The sequence below is a fragment of the Somniosus microcephalus genome, chromosome 33 (genome assembly GCF_052327205.1).
Source record: "Somniosus microcephalus isolate GS21.2 chromosome 33, FLI_Smic_1.0, whole genome shotgun sequence".
NCBI lineage: Eukaryota > Metazoa > Chordata > Chondrichthyes > Squaliformes > Somniosidae > Somniosus > Somniosus microcephalus.
The window spans coordinates 23,197,004-23,217,486 of record NC_141019.1 but is presented as its reverse complement, the minus strand read 5'-3'; the positions used below and the strand labels follow the sequence as shown (position 1 = coordinate 23,217,486).

General features: G+C 49.9%; 1 protein-coding gene across 4 annotated transcripts in view; it reads right to left on the bottom strand.

Annotated features, from left to right (window-relative positions):
• Positions 1–20,483, bottom strand: part of rbms2b (RNA binding motif, single stranded interacting protein 2b) — a 353,672-nt gene that overhangs the window by 87,396 nt on the left and 245,793 nt on the right. For all 4 annotated transcript variants that reach the window (XM_085972726.1, XM_085972725.1, XM_085972727.1 and 1 more), the window contains exons 3-4: positions 17,700–17,758; positions 2,857–2,948 (exon numbers count right to left, since the gene is read on the bottom strand). In XM_085972726.1, coding sequence (XP_085828852.1) covers positions 2,857–2,948; positions 17,700–17,758 — 151 coding nt within the window. The remainder of the gene's footprint in view (positions 1–2,856; positions 2,949–17,699; positions 17,759–20,483) is intronic.

Below are 20,483 nucleotides of genomic sequence, written 5' to 3'. Positions count from 1 at the left end.
GGAGTTAAGCTTTTCTCTTCTTCCACCCCCCCCCCCCCAACCTGCCCAATTTTCTCCTCTGGTCTGCTGAAGGTGCTGACTTTAACTGGTGCCCGGTTCCACAGGCACTGGGGAGGCCTCTGGCACGAGTGGGCGCCAATTTGACTGTGTGGAGTGGGCATCCCTGCTAAGGCCTGATCCTGCCCTCACCTGGCACCCCCACACACGTGCACTTTACCATCTGGATAGCAAGTAGCAGCAGAAACTCTGGCTGATTTCCCCCCCACCCCCAATGCCCCCCTCTGCCCCAGTGGCACTGAGCTCAGCTGTACCATGGAATGATACAGCACAGAAGGAGGCCATTTGGCCCATCGTGCCTGTGCCATCCAATGAGTCCCATTCCCCATCGCCCCGCAAATATTTCCCCCTTCGAGTATTTATACACTTCCCTTTCGAAGGTTACAGTTGAATCCACCGCCATTTCGGGCAGTGCGTTCCAGACCGTAACAACTCGCTGCATTAAAAAATAAATTCTCCTCATCTCGCCTCTGGTTCTTTTTTACCAAACCCCCGACAATCACCATCTCGCAGAATGGAAATACATCGTGTGGATATGCAACAAATAACAGCGTGGACCCTCTCTACACTTCACTCTTGCGCACAGCACGTTCGAGGCCTTGTCCCGCCCGCTGGCAGATGCTGACTTTTGGAATGCTGGCCACTGTTGCATCACTCGCACAACTGTTTGAAAACCAGAACACAAACTAACCAGCAGATAGCGTTAAGCTTTAGTCTATTTTTTTTCTCTTTTAGACACTGCCTGATAGTGTGGTGCTATCGCTGAGTGACCGACCGTCCGCTCCTGTTCAGTCAACGAGCTGCTATCCCTTATCAGCAACCCACAGAGAGACTACGAGAAGGGAGTTGCTGTTGCAAAAAGTCTTGCAAACTCGCGATTGCCACACCAGCTTGCCTGGAATGTGAATCCTTGCAGTGCTGTTGTCCCTCCCCCAATTTTCCACTGTCCTCTCCCGCAGCCTCCGGCTCTGCCTGCGCGCAGTTCCAATAGCCCCCTAACTCCCCCGGTTCCTGGCCCAAGAGGCGATACTTCGCGGGCGAACCTGGGCAGTGAGCAAGCTGCTCAACTACAGGCAGCGTCACAGCCAAACCCAATCCTGCTCTCGTCAGATGCCACGCACACACACACACACTGATATTTCCCCCTCCCACCCACAGCCCAGGGACAGTGAAGCTGACAGTGATGGCTGCACCTCAATACCACACCATGCTAATATATTACCCCCAATCCCATGAGCTCTAATTTTGTTTAATAACTCTTGTGTGGCACCTTATCGAATGCCTTCTGAAAATCCAAATACACCACATCCACTGGTTCCCCCTTATCTACCCTACTAGTTACATCCTAAAAAAAACGAACAGATTTGTCAAACACGATTTCCTTTTCATAAATCAGTGTTGACTCTGCCCAATCATATTATTATTTTCTAAGTGCCCTGTTACCACGTCCCTAATAATAGATTCTAGCATTTTCCCTACTACTGATGTCAGCCCGTGCCAGCGAATTCAAGGCAGGCCAAGGATGAAGCTGGGGGCCTTCTTGGCTCAGTGGCAAACCAGGCCCAACTATCGGGGTGAGGGGAGGGGGGGGTGGGGTGGGATTCTACTGTTCGTGCCCTGAGGCCATAAGGAGAAGTAGGGAATTGAGAAATGGCCATTTGGCCCATTAAACTCTCTCCTTCAGCCCAATCTACCCTTTCAGATGCCCAACTGCTGAAATGACAGAAGCCATGCCACACACTGAATATGATTTAAAAAAATGTTAAGAATATGATACAAAAGCATCCACTGAGCAAGGCTGAGTAACAAAACCAAAAAAATCTTGTTGGCAGGAGTGAAATACCAACAGCTGTTGGTTGGGGTCAGGACAAAGAAAAATCAAGTCATGAGGTATTTACTGTCGAACCTGGTGCCCATCCCCACATCTCTGCCCTCAATGTGACCCCGACACCATATTTGACAATATTTAACTGTATCCGGGCAAATGTAACAGGTATCGCAGATGGGTCTGGCCACTCAGCATACGTGTCCAGAGGTGGGGACATTTGTATAGGACTGACATGGCCAGGAGTTGGCAACTGCGAATGTGAGGTGAGTGTGGAAAAAAAGATAGATTTATAGGCCTGGTTTGGCTGGTCATGCAGTGCGGTACATGGTAGGACATTCACCGTTTCTAGTCCCAATCTGGGCAGCAGGCGCATGGGAACACCACCACCTCCAAGATCCCCTCCAAGTCACACACCATCCTGACTTATCCTGACTGGACATATACCACCGTTCCTTCACCGTCGCTGGGTCAAAATCCTGGAACTCCCTCCCTTTCAGCACCTTCACCACACGGACTGCAGCGGTTCAAGAAGGCGGCTCACCACCACCTTCGAGGGCGATTAGGGATGGGCAATAAATGCCGGCCTTGCCAGCGACGCCCACATCCCACGAACGAATAAAAAAAATAAATTGCTGATCTCAGGCAGGCTGTGGAGAGCAGATGTAGGACGCGTGAGAGTTGTCCAGAAAAAGAGGGACAGTGAGGGGAGTGCAGCTACCTAAGGCCGTTCTTGAACGCCCCTTGCCAGGCAGCTAGGCACTGCCATTGACAAAGGGCTTGGGTGGGCCTCCCAACCAGCGAACACTAAGTGGCCAAGAAGAGGGGCTGGGATCTTGATGAAGGAGGGTGGGCGGGGAGGGGGGGGGGGTGCGGGGGAGGGGGAGGGATGGGAAAATAATCACCTTTAAGCAACGAAAAGTGGTCAGCCTATGCAGCCAGCGCTGTACACAAGTGCAAGAGTGTGCCCTTACCTTTGCCATCTGAGCCTGTACCCCACTGGACTTCAGCGCAGACACTGCCTTCTGTGCAGCAGCAGGACTGTCGAAATCCACAAACCCATAGCCTTGAAAAAAAATCCAACAGTGTCATTATAAGTGATTCAATGTTAAATCGGACTTGAGCAATCATTACAGCTGTACCGCACATTAAAAAGGGGGGATGCATTCAACGCAGGGCCTAAAGAATTGGCGCAGGTCAGACTGAGCCACGAAAAAAAAAACCCCCACTCGCACACACTCACGCCTCTCTCATCGGTGGAGGCAGCTTGAGGCTCTCAATCTCCCCCGTTTCAACCTGCAGGGCAGATCTGCAGCAACTCCTGGAGCGACATTTGCGCAACTGCGCGCGTGCGGCCTTTGCTCCAGGTACCGCGCGTGTGCGGCCTTGCTCCGACACCGCATGCTTGGTGTGCCCCAGTCCTGCACGTGCAACCTTGCTGCAATACTGCACGCGCAGGACAAAATGGCGCCCAAACCCCCACAGTGCCCAGTGCTGGCAGTGGTGCCCGTGTTATGCTTGGCAGAGGTGGCACCCTTGGCGCCAGGCTGAGTGAAACCTGATGCTACGACAAGCGGATGGGCTCGTCAATGCCATTCAGTTGCGGTTTAGTTTTTTAAATCATTAAAAGAAAGCCACAGTCTCTCCATTTCTTTCATCCGTTCCTCTCCGTGGTAGGTTTACGCCGGCTGCCCGGGAGGATGTTGCCTTAGTTTTCCGGTTGGCGTTGTCGCTCCGGCAGTGACCAGTGAACAGCCCCGAGGGAGAATGAGGCCGTTCATTTGACAGTTTTGCCCCCCCCAGTGGTTCAGTGGGTAGAGGCACGGCGCGGGATGTGTGCTACTGACCTAGGCTCGCTCTCTGGCCTGTGCGGATCCAAGCCGCTGAGTTCGGGAGAGGAGGTCGATCCCCAGTGAGCCTATTCAAGAAAACATGCTCGTGTGCAATGTTAGGCGAGAACAGGATCAGGATTGGCTAGGACGCCCTGTGCAGTTGAATGACCTGTCGACACTCACTCTCAACAACAACAACAACAACTTGCATTTATATAGCGCCTTTAATGTAGTAAAACGTCCCAAGGCGCTTCACGTGAGCGTAATCAAACCAAAATTTGACACCGGGACACATAAGGAGCTATTAGGACAGGTGACCAAAAGCTTGGTCAAAGGTTTTAAGGAGCGTCTTAAAAGGAGCAGAGAGAGGCGGAGAGGTTTAGGGAGGGAATTCCAGAGCTTAGCGCCCAGGCAGCTGAAGGCACGGCCGCCAATGGTGGAAGGCTCATATGTGATTAATGGCCACTTGCGGGGGGAGGGGGGGCGGTACCAGAGAGCTGCCTGTGCCCATGGATCCAGATCCAGCAAGGAGTCAGAAAGAGGAGGCATGAAAATTAAACATGTGTCCGTCAGCAGTCCTCGACCAATTGGAGCTCGCTGGAACACGATTGCTACATATGAGTGAAGCGGTGAGAGTCCCGTCACCCAGTGACCTTTGACTCTGGTGGTCATTCTCAGCCTGTTCAATGCCTTATTATTGAAAGATTGAATCAAAAATGCCAGCAGCTGCGCATTAAAAAAGGGCCACCGTCAGTTAATTTAAGCAGAACGTTTTGTTTCACACCGCCCACCATGGTGGCGGCCTGTTAGCCTGACGTGTATCTTTTAGAACAGGAACCCTGCTAAACATGTTTGAACGGCAAGGTCCTCAGCTCAGTTGGTTAATTCACTGCCCAGTGAGCAAGAATACAAGCCTGAATTACCTAAAGGCAGCCCAGGGTGGTGATCGGAGATCTATCATTGGCATCAGTGCCCTTGAGCTAAGGTCATAAAGTAGCCATGGCTCCTGCTTCTGGTTGGTGTAAATTGCGGATCTGTAGATATTGGGTGAGGAAAGGATTGGGCTTGATTGAGATGACCGCCAACAGCAACTTGTCTTTAAAGAGCACCTTTAACGTAGAAAGATGTCCCAAGGCGCTTCACCGAGGCATAAACTAAAAACATGGACGCCAAGCCAAAGAAGAGCATGTTGGGAGGGGTGACCAAAAGCTTGGTCAACAAGTTTGGGTTTAAAGGAGGAGGGGGAGGTGGAGAGGTTTAGGGAGGGAATTCCAGAGCTTAGGGTCTAGACAGCTGAAGGCATGGCGAAGTGGGTGGGTGGGTGGGTGCATCATAGGCCAGAGTCAGAGGAATGGAGAGTTCAGGGGGCTGCGGTGGGGATTTCCTGTAAGGATTTAAACCCAAGAGTGAGAATTTTGAAGTCGAGGTGTTGGTGGACTTGGTGCGAGTTAGGACACGGGCAGCAGAGCTTTGGATGAGCTGAGATTACGGAACATGGGAACAGGAGGAGGCCACTGAGCCCCTCGAGCCTGTTCCACCATTTAATTAGATCCTGGCTGATCTGAAACTCCATCTACTCATCTTGGTACCCTAACCCTTTATACCCTCGCCGAACAAAAATTTATCAATTTCAGTTTTGAAATTTTCAATTGCCCCCCCAGCCTCAACAGCTTTTTGGGGGGGAGAGTTCCAGATTTCCACCACCCTTTGTGTGAAGAAGTGCTTCCTGACATCACCCCTGAACGGCCTGGCTCTAATTTTAAGGTTATGCCCCCTTGTTCTGGACTCCCCCCACCAGAGGAAATAGTTTCTCTCGATCCACCCTCTCAAATCCTTCAGTCACCTTAAACACCTCAATTAGATCAACCCTTAGGCCTAGAAATTGGGTGGGCTGCGCCACCAGTTAGCGCCCAAAGAGGGCACTCAGTGGCTTTAGCGCCATTGGCCACGCCTCCCGCGATATTTAGCGGGGCGCTAATGGCAGCGTTAGCTTGTAGCGCTGCGCCGCCACCGATGACGTCATTGGTGTGCGCAGCGCCCCGCTACCGCCCCGATCGCGATATTTGGTCGCGCCCGCCTCTGTAACGCCGGTCGCAAATCGCGACCGGTTCACATGGCCTACCTGTGGCGGTAGTGGCACAAATTAAGGTGGAGGTGCGGGGCGGCCATTTTTTCCGGTGGCCGCCTGCCAGCACCTCCTCGCGCCGCCCTCCCCGGCCTCCTGATCCACCCCCCGGGCAGTGCCGGCTGTGTCCCAAAAGCCCAGCACTTCTCCTCGGTGTCGGGCTCTTTTGCTGGCACTCGCGATCGGTGATCGCGCTGGTGCAGGCCCCTCCCCCTTAAGTGGCGCTGTGGCACGTAGCGCAGCGATATTCAGTTTGAGCGCCCCAAGCGGGACGCGGGGAGCCTCGAGCAGCGCCCCGAGTCCCTCTTGGGGCGCTCCAACTGAATATCGGGAGGGCGCAAGCGGCTCTGGCCGGAGCGCAAATTCCGGCGCCCAGGCGAGCTTGGCACCCCAAACGTGGCGCCACCGAATTTTTAGCCCTACAAGTCTAGTCTATGCAACCTGTCCTCATAATTTAACCCTTTCAGGGTTGAAGGTGGAGGATGCGAGTCCGGCCAGGGGAGTATTGAAATAGTTGAGTCTGGAGATGACAAAGGTATGGATGAGGGTTTCAATGCCAGATGGGTGGAGACGGGCAATGTTCGGGATGTGGAAGTAGGCGGTCTTTGCAATGAAGAGGATATGGGGTTGGAAACACAGCTCAGGATCAAACAGGACGCTGATGTTGGGAAGAGGCAGATGACCTTTCAACATTCACCGCCTAGGCTCATACACTGACAGTTTCCAGTTCACACACTTGCAGTCCTCACAGCCTCTTTGAGCGAGATTGTCAAATGTAGCGCTGATGTCCACCAAGTGATTGCAAGTGTTGAGCTGCACGTCCATGCCCACTAGAAACTGTGTCGACACTGCCCCCAAACTCATTTTACGAAAGGAAGCCGCCAGTTAACAAGAGGCAGGAGACTTTCATTCTCATCGGTCAGAGCTGGATTAGAGACCAGGCCCCAGAGGCTAGAATTGAATCCAGTGTGTTCCCATGGCAAACGATGGATCCAAAATGAGAGGAAGGGAGAGGGAAAGAAGGGATGGGGTTAACCTGGAAAAAACCACCTCTCTCTGAAGCAGAGACTAACCGATTCAGTTTAGAAGACTGCCCTTCATGTCGGCATAATAATGAGTAAAATGGAAGGTCCACCTAGAGGAAGCAGCTGCCTTGAAGTCCACTGACACGGGCCCTGGTCAGAGAGTGGACAATGCAGTGACGTCAATGCATGGTCGCCTTAAACAACTGCTCTGCTGAAGGTGACTGCCTCACCGCGTGACCTCTCCGCCGCACTGATGGAGGGTGAACAGTGTTGGTGGACTGCGGGGGGCCTCGCAACCAAGCCCGGTCCTATTCTGCCACCCACACATTTTCCTATGGGAGGCACAACCTAGCAATCAGGAGCAGCAACCTTGGCTGTTTTTTAAAATTTGGTTCGGCTCCCTGGCCCAGGGATGCTTTGGTCAATTGTAGACCCTCCCCGCCTGTTTGCCGTGATAAGTGGTGTGAGCTTCTACAATTGGCCATTTTGGAAATCCGGCTCTCCTCAAGTCTCCAGTCAGAGGAATCAGAAGTTCAACAACAACACCTTATATTTATATAGCGCCTTTGATGTAGTAAAATGTCCCAAGGCGCTTCACAGGACAAAATTTGACACCGAGCCACACCAGGAGATATTAGGACAGGTGACCAAAAGTTTGGTCAAAGAGGTTGGTTTTAAGGAGCGTCTTAAAGGAGAAGAGAGCGGCGGAGGTTTAAGGAGGGGAAAGTCCTCCGACTGTAAACAGGCCCAGGACCGAAAGCGAAGTCACTGTTGCCAAAGGACAAGGGCCGTCACTGGGTAAGCAGCTGAATTTCTCCCTCTACCTGTGCAAGGATAGGGTGGTGCTTTTCCTGGAGTACTGGGAGCAGTTCTGGGCACCACACCTTAGGAAGGATATATTGGCCTTGGAGGGAGTGCAGCGTAGGTTTACCAGAATGATACCCGGACTCCATGGGTGAAGTTACGAGGAGAGATTACACAAACTAGGGTTGTATTCTCTGGAATTTTGAAGGTTAACGGGTGATTCGATTGATTTTCAAGATATTAAGGGGAACAGATGGGGTAGATAGAGAGAAACTATTTCCGCTGGTTGGGGATTCTAGGACTAGGGGGCTTAGTTTAAAAATTAGAGCCAGACCTTTCAGGAGTGAAATTAGGAAACACTTCTACACACAAAGGGTGGTAGAAGTTTGGAACTCTCTTCCGCAAACGGCAATTGATGCTCGATCAATTGTTAATTTTAAATCTGAGATTGATAGATTTTTGTTAACCAAAGATATTAAGGTTAAATGGGACAAAGGCGGGTATATGGAGTTAGGTCGCAGATCAGCCATGATCTCATTGAACGGCGGAACAGGCTCGAGGGGCTGAATGGTCTCCTATGTTCCCATATAACCTCCTGAAATGGTGCACACTCCATGTGCACAATAGATTAACCATGAGCTGCTGATTCCCCTCCCCACCCATGTTATTTGAAAAGTACTGTGCTGGTGTGACAAAATGAACACTCGACTGATATGGGGCGGGGAGGGGGCAGGAGTGCTTCAGCTGGTGGGGGTGGCATTGTCTATGGGCTCTTTTGACCGCTGCCCTCCTGCTGGCAAAGCAATGCCATGCTGGCAACCCTGCAAATGTTATCCTTCAGGCTGGTACGAGAACACACACATTTGCGTCCAGTGCGGCACGCTTTACGGCGTGCCGGTTACATTTCCAGAACACCGATACACACCAACGTATCGACTTTATCAAAGGGTCTCATTAAAATGTGCTTGTGTTGGCGGAGGGGCCCAATTTGAACGAGTTTGTATTCCTCTCTTCTGAGCTGCTCACCTCCTCCAAGTAGAGAAGTGACCCGCTCCCAGACCTCTCTCAATGCTGCTGAGAGTGTGGTGGGAAAAGGAAAGGAAAGCCCCCCTTGTATTTATCCTAAGCTCTGGAATTCCCTCCCTAAACCTCTCCGCGCCTCTCTCCTCCTTTAAGACGCTCTTTAAAACCTCCCTCTTTGGCCAAGCTTTCGGTCACCTGTCCTAATATCTCCTCATGTGGCTCGGTGTCAAATTTTGTCTGAGTACGCTCCTGTGAAGCGCCTTGGGACATTTTACTACGTTAAAGGCGCTATATAAATGCAAGTTGTTGTGATGCCACATGATGCCATTTCCTGTGGAAATCATTTCCCCCCGAGATGTGGTGGCAACAGAGAACAGACGTCACTCTGAGGAGGACCAGTGCAGCAGTTGTCCACGATCTCAACAGCAATAAAGGGTGCCTTCAAAGATCAATATTTGCATCTAATTCTCATTTCGCATCTGCATCTCATGGCCGGGTGCAACTTATAGCACTGACCAACGCCCACTCAAGACTGTGCTACTTGTGGGTTTAGCAGGTCGGCCCATTCATGGGATACAAACTGCATCCTCCTCATCTTGGATTCTCTGTCAAAGGGTTATCCAAGCTTTTTGGCTTTGAAGACCTCGGAGATACTTCCCATGGAGCCTCGAGGGTCCCACAACTATCAAATCCATGTTCCCATTAATTTGTGTGCATCTCATGCTGCTGACAGTAACAGTTCTTGGGTGTTCCGATTTAGGATTTATTCATCAATGAGACCATGGCACTAAAAACAGCCCTTTCTAGCCCCTCAGGCCAAACCAGCAAGACATTTAAGTGCATTTAAGATTGATCTCCCTGGACCTCGGAGAAAAGGAAAGAATTTGCATTTCTATAGCGCCATTCACAACCTCAGGCCATTCCAAAGCGCTTTGCAGCCAATGAAGTAGTTTTGAAGTGAAGTGCAGTCATTGTTGTAACGTAGGAAACATTACAAGGCCAGGCTGCCAGGGGCCACAGTTTGGATAACCCCCAAAGCAGGTTACTGAAGCAGCCATGCTGGGATGATGTGGAGCAAGAGGTACCCCTCCAGCAGGGCCACTCAGAATCGTGGAATCAATGAGGTGGTGTTGGCCACAGATGGCACTAGACCAGGAATTTTGGAGACGCGAGATATTACTTGGCACACTGGAATTGGGTCAGGTAGGTTTAATGTTTCCTATTTCTGTGAGTGGGGTGGCTTGGGGGGGGTGGGGGGAAGCCTCATCCAAGGGTAGCGTCAACTCAAGATTTGCTACAAGCCATTTAATATTTGCAATACAATTCTTGTAGCTATAGCCAGCCAGCATTTTACATGGGCAACCCGAGGTGACTTCTCCTTTGCACAATGTGTTTTAGGAAGGCAATGACGTCTCCATGGGCCCGCTTATGTTCCACTCGGGCTCTGGATTCGCTTTTGAGTGGCGAGTCCGGAAACGTCTAAACATGGAAAACCAGGAGTGCGGAAACGTCTAAACATGGAAAACCAGATGCTGAAGAGTCGATCCTCCCCAACCGAGCGTTTGTGGCAAGGAGCAATGGTCTGGAAATCGTGGCGGGTGGAGGTTCCTGCTCCCCTGGTTTTCTGTCCATCAACTTGAAAGGGATGGAACATCAAGATCATAGAAGAATCATAGAAATTTACAGCACAGGAGGAGGCCATTCAGCCCATCGTGTCTGTGCCGGCCGACAAAGAGCTCTCCAGCCTAATCCCACTTTCCAGCTCTTGGTCCGTAGCCCTGTAGGTTACAGCACTTCAAGTGTATATCCAAGTACTTTTTAAATGTGATGAGGGTTTCTGCCTCTACCAGCCTTTCAGGCAGTGAGTTCCAGACCCCCACCACCCTCTGGGTGAAAACATTTCTCCTCAACTCTCCTCTAAACCTCCGACCGATTACTTTAAATCTCTGCCCCCTGGTTATTGGCCTCTCTGCTAAGGGAAATAGGTCCTTCCTATCCACTCTATCCAGGCCCCTCATAATCAGCAGGCCCACGATTCATAGGCAGTGTCATTCCTCCACCGAGCACTTCCAATCAGGGAATTGTCTTGTTTTGCACACTTTGTACAAAAATAATAAATTGCAGGACAACGGAGTATTACAGTTTAACTCTTTTAATAAGCATTAGGTCTGATGATTTTACTCATACAGCACAGTGGGGACAAGATGTAGTTAGGACCCCTAGCCTGGGTCTTCAAAACAATAGTAGTCCTTACAGATGCCTGCAGGCCAATGACAACTCAGCATGTGATCACATGTGAATATAATAGGTATTCCTTACAGATGCCTGCGGGCCAATGATAATTCAATATGCAAATGTTACAGGAATCAGCTCTTAAAAATCCAATTTTGAACATGAAAGCCCATTATTCCCTACACTTTGGCTCGTCATGATGCGCAGTCATCAATTTTTAATTTTATCAATGAATTCTTAGCCGCAGCAAAGTCAATCAACAGCAGCCAAGGCTTGTCCTGCCTCCATTTATAATCACAATCCAAGATACAGATGAGGAAGAAAGAAAGAATTGCATTTCTATAGCGCCTTTCACGCCCATAGGACGTCCCAGAGCACGTTACAGCCAATGACGTACTTTTGAAATATTGTAATGTAGGAAACGCGGCAGCCAATTTGCGCACAGCAAGCTCCCACAAACAATGAGATAATGACCAGATAATCTGTTTTAGTGATTACAAAGTATCTACAGCACAGAAACAGCATATTTGGCCCAGCAGGTCCATGATGGTGATGTTGGTTGAGGGATAAATATTGGCCAGGACACCGGGGAGAACTCCCCCTGCTCTTCTTCGAAATAGTGCCCTGGGATCTTTTGTGTCCACCTCTTCTTCGAAATAGTGCCCTGGGATCTTTTGTGTGCACCTGAGAGAGCAGACGGGGCCTCGGTTTAACGTCTCATCTGAAAGACAGCACCTCCGACAGTGCAGCACTCCCTCAGTACTCCACTGGAGTATCAGCCTAGATTTTTGTGCTCAAGTCCCTGGAGTGGGACTTGAACCCACGACCTTCTGACTCACGAGGTGAGAGTGCTCTCCACTGAACCACAGTTGACTTGAAGATCATTTAGAGTCTCCCCTCCACAGCACGAACTGTGCCTTAAGTTATTCCGTGGCGTTTGCATCTACTACCTACCCAGAGGTCCATTGCCACATGTGGACCTTCCTGACATTCTCTGACATTGGCCGTTCCGCAGTTTGACCTTGTACCACCTTGTTCTACTGTCAGAGGTCAGGGGTTACCTGGAGTGTCGCCCCAGGTGACAACCCTAGCCGTAATGCAAAATATTGAGAGGGAATTCTGCGTTGGACTAAACAAGAGAGAGAGAAAAAAATCTGAGACTCCTTACCTCATGTTTAAAAACAAAAAGACTTTTGGTTCAGAGCCAAAATTCTCCAGAAAGTTCTGGCCAGAGCACAAAGTGGACACAGAGATGTTATCGTTCCCAGAATGCATCATGCGCTTCCAGATGCTGAACCTTTGAGCTCTGAACCGTGGACGTGGTTCATGCCCATTGGGGTCTCCTGCAGTGTCGAGATCTCTTATTTTGTTAAATGAAAGCTTATTCTACACGCAAGTTACCAGATTCCGGTTTCCAGATATCCAACTTCACAATAGAAAATGGAAGAAACATTTATGGATCCAGTATGTTGAACCTTGTGTCTTATTTTTTAAAAAGCCGTCACAGATTCCCCGATGGGTTAGTTGGTAAACGCATGGCTCCTCTGTAGCACTGAGCCCTAAAGACCAGGAAGATCTTGGGTTCAATCCCCGTGCTCGGTGCCCGGGAGACGTAGGAGCGACATCGTTAGCCTCAGTGAGTCCGCGCTAGCTAGCTTAAATGTTAGGCCTAAATTGACATGTTCCAATGCTAACAACAAATGTGACGAAGGTTAGCTAGGCCTGGATAAACTATTACAAACAAAATACCCAGGAAGAAACATAAAATCTGGACACCAGAAAAAGAAGCCATTGTTCCCACTCTTCATCCATGGTAAACCAGCCCGCCCTCACTGGCTATGTGCACACTTTAATCTGGAACTCTCTCCCTCAAAAGCTGTTGAGGTTGGAGGGGTCAGTTGAAAATTTCAAAAGTGAGATTTTTTATTCAGCAAGGGTTCCAGAACCAAGGCAGGTAAGATGGAGTTACGATACAGATCAGCCATGAATGGCGGAGCCGGCTCAAGGGCCTGAATGGCCTCTTCCTGTTGCTATGTGTTTCGAATTTGTTGGTGTCTTATACACAGTGGGCTGGATTTTCTCAATGGAGATGAGTTGGAGGTGGGACTGCTGCTTGTCATGTCAATGTCCCGCCTCCATCCTCGTCTGACCAACCAGAGGGAGTTTCCCCTGATTGAGCTTGCTAAGCCCGCCCTGCGGGCTCAGCAGGCCAATTAGGGAGGAAGTCACTGACAGAGCACGTCAACGTCAGACGTGCTATCTGTCAAGACTTCTTGGAAGAAGAAATATCAGCGTTTGACAGCTCTGTGAAGCTGTCAAACACTGACATTCTCTGTAGTTTGATGAGCCCTTGCGTTCAGGACTCATCAAACCTTTCAACTTTGTAGATTTCAGATGGTTGTTGGTTCCAACAGCCAGTCTGTGAAATCGACAATGAGGATGTCAGGTCTCCCGATCCAGAGAGGATGAAGGCTGTAGGAAGAAAACATGATAAGTGAACATTTTTTTACACTTATCACCCACCTTACATATTTACAACTCCACACTTGCACCCATCACTCACCTCTACATCTTACTTCCAGGTGCCTCCGACTGCCACAGACCTCCTTCATGTCTCCTCCAACCCGGCAGGGTTCTCCGAGGTCGGGAAGCCTTCACCTGAGAAGGCAAAATGGCACTAATCCTTTTTTCTGCCTGTTAACAGGCAGTTAAAAGGATTTAATGCCTTTCCCGCCTCCAGGAGACGGGACCCCTAGCAGCACATCTTCCCGCCTCCTGGCAAAAGGGCACGGAGGCGGGATGGGGGCGGGCTGAGATTGCGTGCGCATGCATCTACTTGCGCATGTGTGTGACTGCGCGGTCTCTGCGTGCGTATCAACGTGCGTGCATGTGTGTCTGTGTGTACGTGCATGTCTACATGTGTGTCTGTGTGTGTCTGCGTGCGTGTCTGCACGCAAGTGTGCGTCAGTCGAATAGGCTACTGGCACTCACTGCCCCGACCAATATATGAAGGATAGTCACTCAGGTGAGGTATTGGCGGGCAGGTGGCGCCCATGGAACCATCTCCAGCAAGAGCCAGCACCATCAGGAGAGGGAAGGGAGAAAACTAGAGGGGAAGAAAAGAAAGTGGAGAATAAGGTACAGAAGGAGCTGAAAGGCGGAAATCAGGCATGAGCAGCTTCCCCCTGTCAGTGCAGCAGTTAAACATCGAACTGGAAGAAAACCAACCTCCATTTCTGAGCTGACCAACAGTTGCACGGGCGAACACGAGAAGTGCAAACTGACAGCTGTGAAATTAACGAGAGGGAGCCGTTTCCGGGTCACGAAGCTGTTCTACTTCTCCAGAAGGGTCGTTGCAAAATAAATGGGTCATAGTAAATACAGTCCCCAGCACCCCCCGCAACGCTTAGAACAGGATAGCATTAGTAAAAAAATAAAAAGTCATTCCAGTTAGTTGCCATTTGAGTGGCTGCTGGGCAGGTTGTCTGTAATTATGTCCATTTTCTCCCCCCATATAAATCTCAATCAGTGGCTTTGCCCATCATTAGTTTCAAATTATAAGCGGCCACAATTTCAATGGGATGTAAAATATACAAAGGAATATACTTTATTAAAGGCTGCCAGAGAGAGGACAGTTAAAATATCAGCGCTGTTTTTTCAAGAGCTGAATCATAGAACCATAGAATGATACAGCACAGAAGGAGGCCATTCGGCCCATCGTGCCCGTGCCGGCTCTTTGGTTGCAAGTCGGTCAGCTTCTTCCATCTTTACGATCGCTCTTGTTTTTTTTTTTAAAAAGGAGGGGTAGGGCCTGATAACCTTCAGATTCTTTCTATACGGGTCGATTTATGTGAAGGCTTGCGGGTGCGCTGTGCTGGAATTATACGAATGAGTGAGTAAACCCAGCTGTTTTTGCCCGAAATAAATGGAGCCTTTAAGACGGCGTGACTGGCAACTTTGAAATGGATAACGGTGATGGTTTTTTTGTTAATATAAGCGACTGGCCGTTTTAAAGGTGGGCGTTTTGAGGAGGTGGGGACTGTCGCAGGCTTTAACCAGCACTGAAGAGCATGTTTGAAACCAGCAGTAATGCAAGCTCGCTATCTACTGAGAGCCAACACGAAAAGCAGGCCTTGTATCAAAGTTATATACCAGGGGCCCACCAAAGAATGTCAAGGCACATGTGACTCACCTAACCAGGCCTTGGGGTTTTCAGATTCACTGGCGCACTGATATTGTTTTACCTCTCCTCCACACTGAGCTAGACAGCGAGTACTGGCAGGCTATTCAACTGTGAGGGCATCGCCCTCTCCTCCCTTAACATCCACGTCTTCCAGAAGGGGTCCCTGACTAGCATTCCGGGAGACAGGATGGAACTGAGCCATACAGGCCAGGAAGGGACCAGTGTTTGATCCCCAATCTGTGCAGAGTTAGCCCTGGGGGTGGTGGGGGGGGGGCAGATTTTCCCCCAGCCCTCTTTCAGCTGTGGTGGCGAGAAAAATAAGCCAGGGTCCCTGCTCCTGATCAGTGACCCCCTGCTGGAAAGCACGGGTGTGTGGATGCCCGGCCAGGCCAGGATTGTGCGCAATCGCGACGCCCGTAGAGTCAAATAGCAGAGAAGCACCGAGAGCACACATTAAAGGATGGCAAAATTGAGTCACGGTGTTTTAAGAAAACCCCGGTTGTATTGTTCTAACAATATGCACGGTTGCCGACGTTTAATGTTTTCAATCATAAAAATCATAGTAAAAAAATTCACGGAACACGGGCGTGCCAAAGTGAGACCCCTCGCTCGGGAATAGTAAAAAAACGAGGGGTAATTTGCCCTTCTGACAGACTGAACTCCTGACAAACTAAGACCAGTGGGGCAGTTGAATTCAAACCGCCGCAACTTTATTTGGGTTGCCATCGCGGAGACAAGGACCTTTGTGGCTTATAAAATGGCCCTTTCAGTCACCCTTGGAGGACTGAAGGTGGATCTACTCCCCTGTTGGCCCGCCAATCTCAACAGGAAATGTTGCTGGAAGAACACCAAGTTCTATGTGTATAAATACTCGTACAGATGCCGTTACATGTTTCAGACAACTTCATTGCACGCTCTCTCTCTCTCTGTCTCTCTCGCTCTGGTTCTCCCTGCAGCACAGTTGTCCACTGGGACCTCCCTAGTGTTCCGTGGATAGCCGGAATCCCAGGAATGTGCAGCCTGCAAAAGCTGGAGCGTGCGTTTGAATAAAATGATATGCCTGTGCAATTAGCCTCAGTGAACGTCTTCAACCTGCTGCATTTTGTGGGGGGTGGGGAAAGAGAGAAAAAATCAATGCCCTTTTGACACAAAGAAAAGGACCCCTTTTCATCATCGATTAAAACCTCTTCACAGACAAAGGCTGTAACCGTGGCACTCTCTGCTGTGTGGGCTGTTTGCCAGTTCCCCGCTCTATACTAATGTAACTGCAGTTCATTCACCCCCTGGGCGGTGACTGGAGAATCTTGAGCATTTTACTTTGAATTAGCAGCAAGGAAGTAAAGATTATGAACCCTGCCCCACGCCCACTGACTGAGAGGCGAGCGTTAACCATTCCCGGTTCAAATCAGGTTCTGCCATATTAGCAAAGGACGCACAAGCATCCACTATCCCCACAGCGGCACAAACCTGTTTATTTATCCGTAAACTTGAGCTGATCCAAAACTCAGCTGCCTGTGTCCTAACTCGCACCAAGTCCCGTTCGCCCATCTCCCCTGTGCTCGCTGACCTACATTGGCTCCCAGTTAAGCAGCACCTCGATTTCAAAATTCTCATCCTTGTTTTCAAATTCCTCCATGGCCTCGCCCCTCCCTATCTCTGTAATCTCCTCCAGCCCCACAACCCTCCGAGATATCTGCGCTCCTCTAATTCTGGCCTCTTGAGCATCCCTGATTATAATCGCTCAACCTTTGGTGGCCGTGCTTTCAGCTGCCTAGGCCCTAAGCTCTGGAATTCCCTGCCTAAACCTCTCCGCCTCGCTACCTCTCTTTCCTCCTTTAAGACGCTCCTTAAGACCTACCTCTTTGACCAAGCCTTTGGTCACCTGCCCTAATATCTCCTTATGTGGCTTGGGATCAAATTCTGTTTCTGATTACGTGCCCATGAAGCCCCTTGGGACATTTTAGCTATGTTAAAAGGCGCGATACAGATGCAAGTTGTTGTTGTTAACACTTTCACGAAAGAAGCAGAATTTCATATGAAAAGTTTAACGTTGCTGGTATCACTCGGCACAATTTCAACAGATTTGCAAAGCTAACTATTGTCCATTAAATGGTTTCGTAAAAGGGTATCACAGAACTGCCCACAGTACAGATATAGTTACCAGAGCATGTCCTACCTCTACTCACATCTAAAGCACGAGATCTCACTCAATTATCATACACTTTGATGGTACCAGATTGAATCAGACTGGTCGAACACTCCCATACAAACAAATCGCAGTGATATTATCTCTCCCTTGTAGCAGGTCTCCGCACATCTCACATCATTCCTGTACAGTGCTTAATTCCTGGCTTCCAGGAGGAGCATGGGAGCACCTTACAACGACTCCACACTGCAATCACTTCTCCCACCTTCCTCGCCCTCCATGCCGCCTCCTGTCAGCGCGGATTAAAATCAGGGAATGCCGACATCGGGAATTACAGGTGTGCACCTACAGCACAGGGGAGAGGGGGGGTGCCACGGATGTATCGTGCCCCCGGCCCTGGCTTACAAGTCCTTTAATATCAGTTACTGTAGAAGTAGAGTCTCCTACCTTTGCACTTGTTAGTTGTCTTGTCCAAAATGGCTTTTGTGGAAACTATTTTACCATACCTGTTAAGAAGGAAAGGAGAATTTAGAAATAGCAAAATGGTTGATGCAGTAAGTCAGCGTTAGAGCCAGTGATTTGTTACTGCTGGCATCTGTTCAGGAAGCTGCCTCCAGATGCATAATCTAGGAATACCTTCATGTTGTAGCAGTCCTTTACTTTCCTCTGCCCTTCCAATACTCCAATAAGGTGCCAGCCCTGGCTCAGTGGGTAGCACTCTCGCCTCCGAGTCAGAAGGTTGTGGGCTCACAGTCCCACTCCAGAGACTTGAGCACATAAAATCTAGGCCGACACTCCCAGTGCAGTGCTGAGGGAGTGCTGCACTGCCGGAAGTAGTGTCTTTCAGATGAGACGTTAAACCGAGGCCCCGGCTGCCCCCTCAGGTGGACAAAATGGATCCCATGGCACAATTTTGAAGAAGAGCAGGGGAGTTCTCCCTGGTGTCCTGGTCAATATTTATCCCTCAACCAACATAAGAAAAACAGATGATCTGGTCACTATCACATTGCTGTTTGTGGGAGCTTGCTGTGCGCAAATTGGCTGCTGCGTTTCCTACATCCCAACAGTGACTACACTTCAAATGTACTTCATTGGCTGTGCACATTATCACATTGCTGTTTGTGGGAGCTAATGACCAGATAATTTGTTTTAGTGATGTTGGTTGAGGGATAAATATTGGCCCAGGACACCAGGGAGAATCCCCCTGCTCCTCTTTGAAATAGTGCCATGGGATTTTTTACATCCACCTGAGAGAGCAGACGGGGCCTCGGTCTTTCCGGAAAGGCCTCAGGATTGACCCCTGGTCTGTACCGAGTTAGCTGATAAACAGCCAGGGCAGTAGCGGGCTTGGGGGGTTGTTACGGTTGGATTCCGCACCTCTGGACTAGGGAAAGGACAAAGCAGCCAGGGTTGCTACTCCTGATCAGCTACCCAGTGGGCCCCTGGTCGGAAATGTGCGCGCGTGGCTGCCGAGCGACGGGAAAATTGGCCTCAGCTGTGAAGCCTCGCTGACTTGGCGCGCAGGTGAAGAGTCAGCACTCGGGGGAGCCAGAGGCGGGCGATGGGCACTTGGAGAACTGGACCCCAGTGTGGAGGCAATGTCTTCAGGTCAGGAGAAAGTTGGAAGGACCAGAAAATCTTGATGGCTTAGAACCAGCTCAGTTGGCGCGAGGCCAACAGATGGGAGAAGGTGGCTGTGTTTTAAAAGCGACAAACCCCCTTGGGAGTCGAAACCGGATCGGATTCTCTCCGACTCCGCTCTCTCCTCCCTCGGCTCACCCAGCCCCATCGGAAACTTTACGCATGAGGCAAAGCAAGCTTCCCCCCTTCCAAGGAGGGAAAAGATTAGCAGAGCTGAATGAATCAGGAGGCTCTATAAATAAGCCCGTCACATGCAAAAATATTTCCTGTTCTCGTCAGCTGCAGCCTCGATAGTGCGTATAAATTTCCTGAATGACTCATTCAAGCAAGGCGTCCGTGTGAGCTCATGCTCTTTTTGAATGGCTCGGTGTTAATTACAGTTTATTTCGGGGATTAATTGTGCCGGTGGCCAAGTTCGTGCGAGCAGACAGATTATTTCCAGGCTCCGTCTCCTGAGCAGGAGGTGCAGTCAGTCCCCACTTTTACTGACTCACTGGTGCTGGCCGGCGATCCTGGGGGTGCCAGCTCGCCCTCGGGTGCTATTCAACCGCCGAGGGCATCGCAGCCCAGCCCCATCCTGCTCGAACCTGACCCCATGGACCCCTGCATGGTCCAGCAGGGGTCACGGGAGAGCACAGAAACCGGCTATGCCGGTGTTGAATGCTCCACAGGAGCCTCCTGTCCTGGCCAATATTAACCCTCAATCAACATCACTGAAACAGATTATCTGCACTGGTTTGTGGGAGCTTGCTGTGCATAAATTGGCTGCCGCGTTTCCTACATTACAAGTGACTACACTTCAAAAAAAAGTACTTAATTGGTTGTAAAGCGCTTTGGGACGTCCTGAGGTCGTGAAAGGTGCTACAGAAATGCAAGTCTTTCTTTCTTTTCATCGCACCCTATCAGCACATCCTTCTATTCCTTTCTCCCTCATGTGCTTATCTAACCCCTTTAAATAAGAAAATAAGAATTAGGAGCAGGAGTTGGCCATTCGGCCCCTCGAGCCTGCTCCCCCATTCAATAAGATCATGGCTGATCTTCGACCTCATCTCCACTTTCATGCACTATCCCCATATCCCTGGATTCCCATAATATCTAAGGAGCGGGCTCGAGGGGCCAAGTGGCCTATTCCTGCTCCTATTTCTTATGACTCCCTTAAAATACTTTTTAAACCGCTTTTTCAACCTGTTCTACCACCTTCAACGATTCTCTGTTCCTGCACCCCTTATAGAATTGTATTTTTTTTAATTCATTCATGGGATCTGGGCGTCGATGACAAGGCTAGCATTTATTGCCCTTGAGAAGGTGGTGGTGAGCCACCTTCTTGAAACGCTGCAGTCTGTGTAGTGAGGGTATTCCCACAGTGCTGTTAGGGAGGGAGTTCCAGGATTTTGACCCAGCGACGATGAAGGAACGGCGATGTACTTCCAGAACCAGTTCACAAATTAACACCAGAACCAGGTCACAAATTAACATCAGAACCAGGTCACAAATTAACCACAGAACCAGGTCACAAATTAACATCAGAACCAGGTCACAAATTAACACCAGAAACAGGTCACAAATTAACACCAGAACCAGGTCACAAAT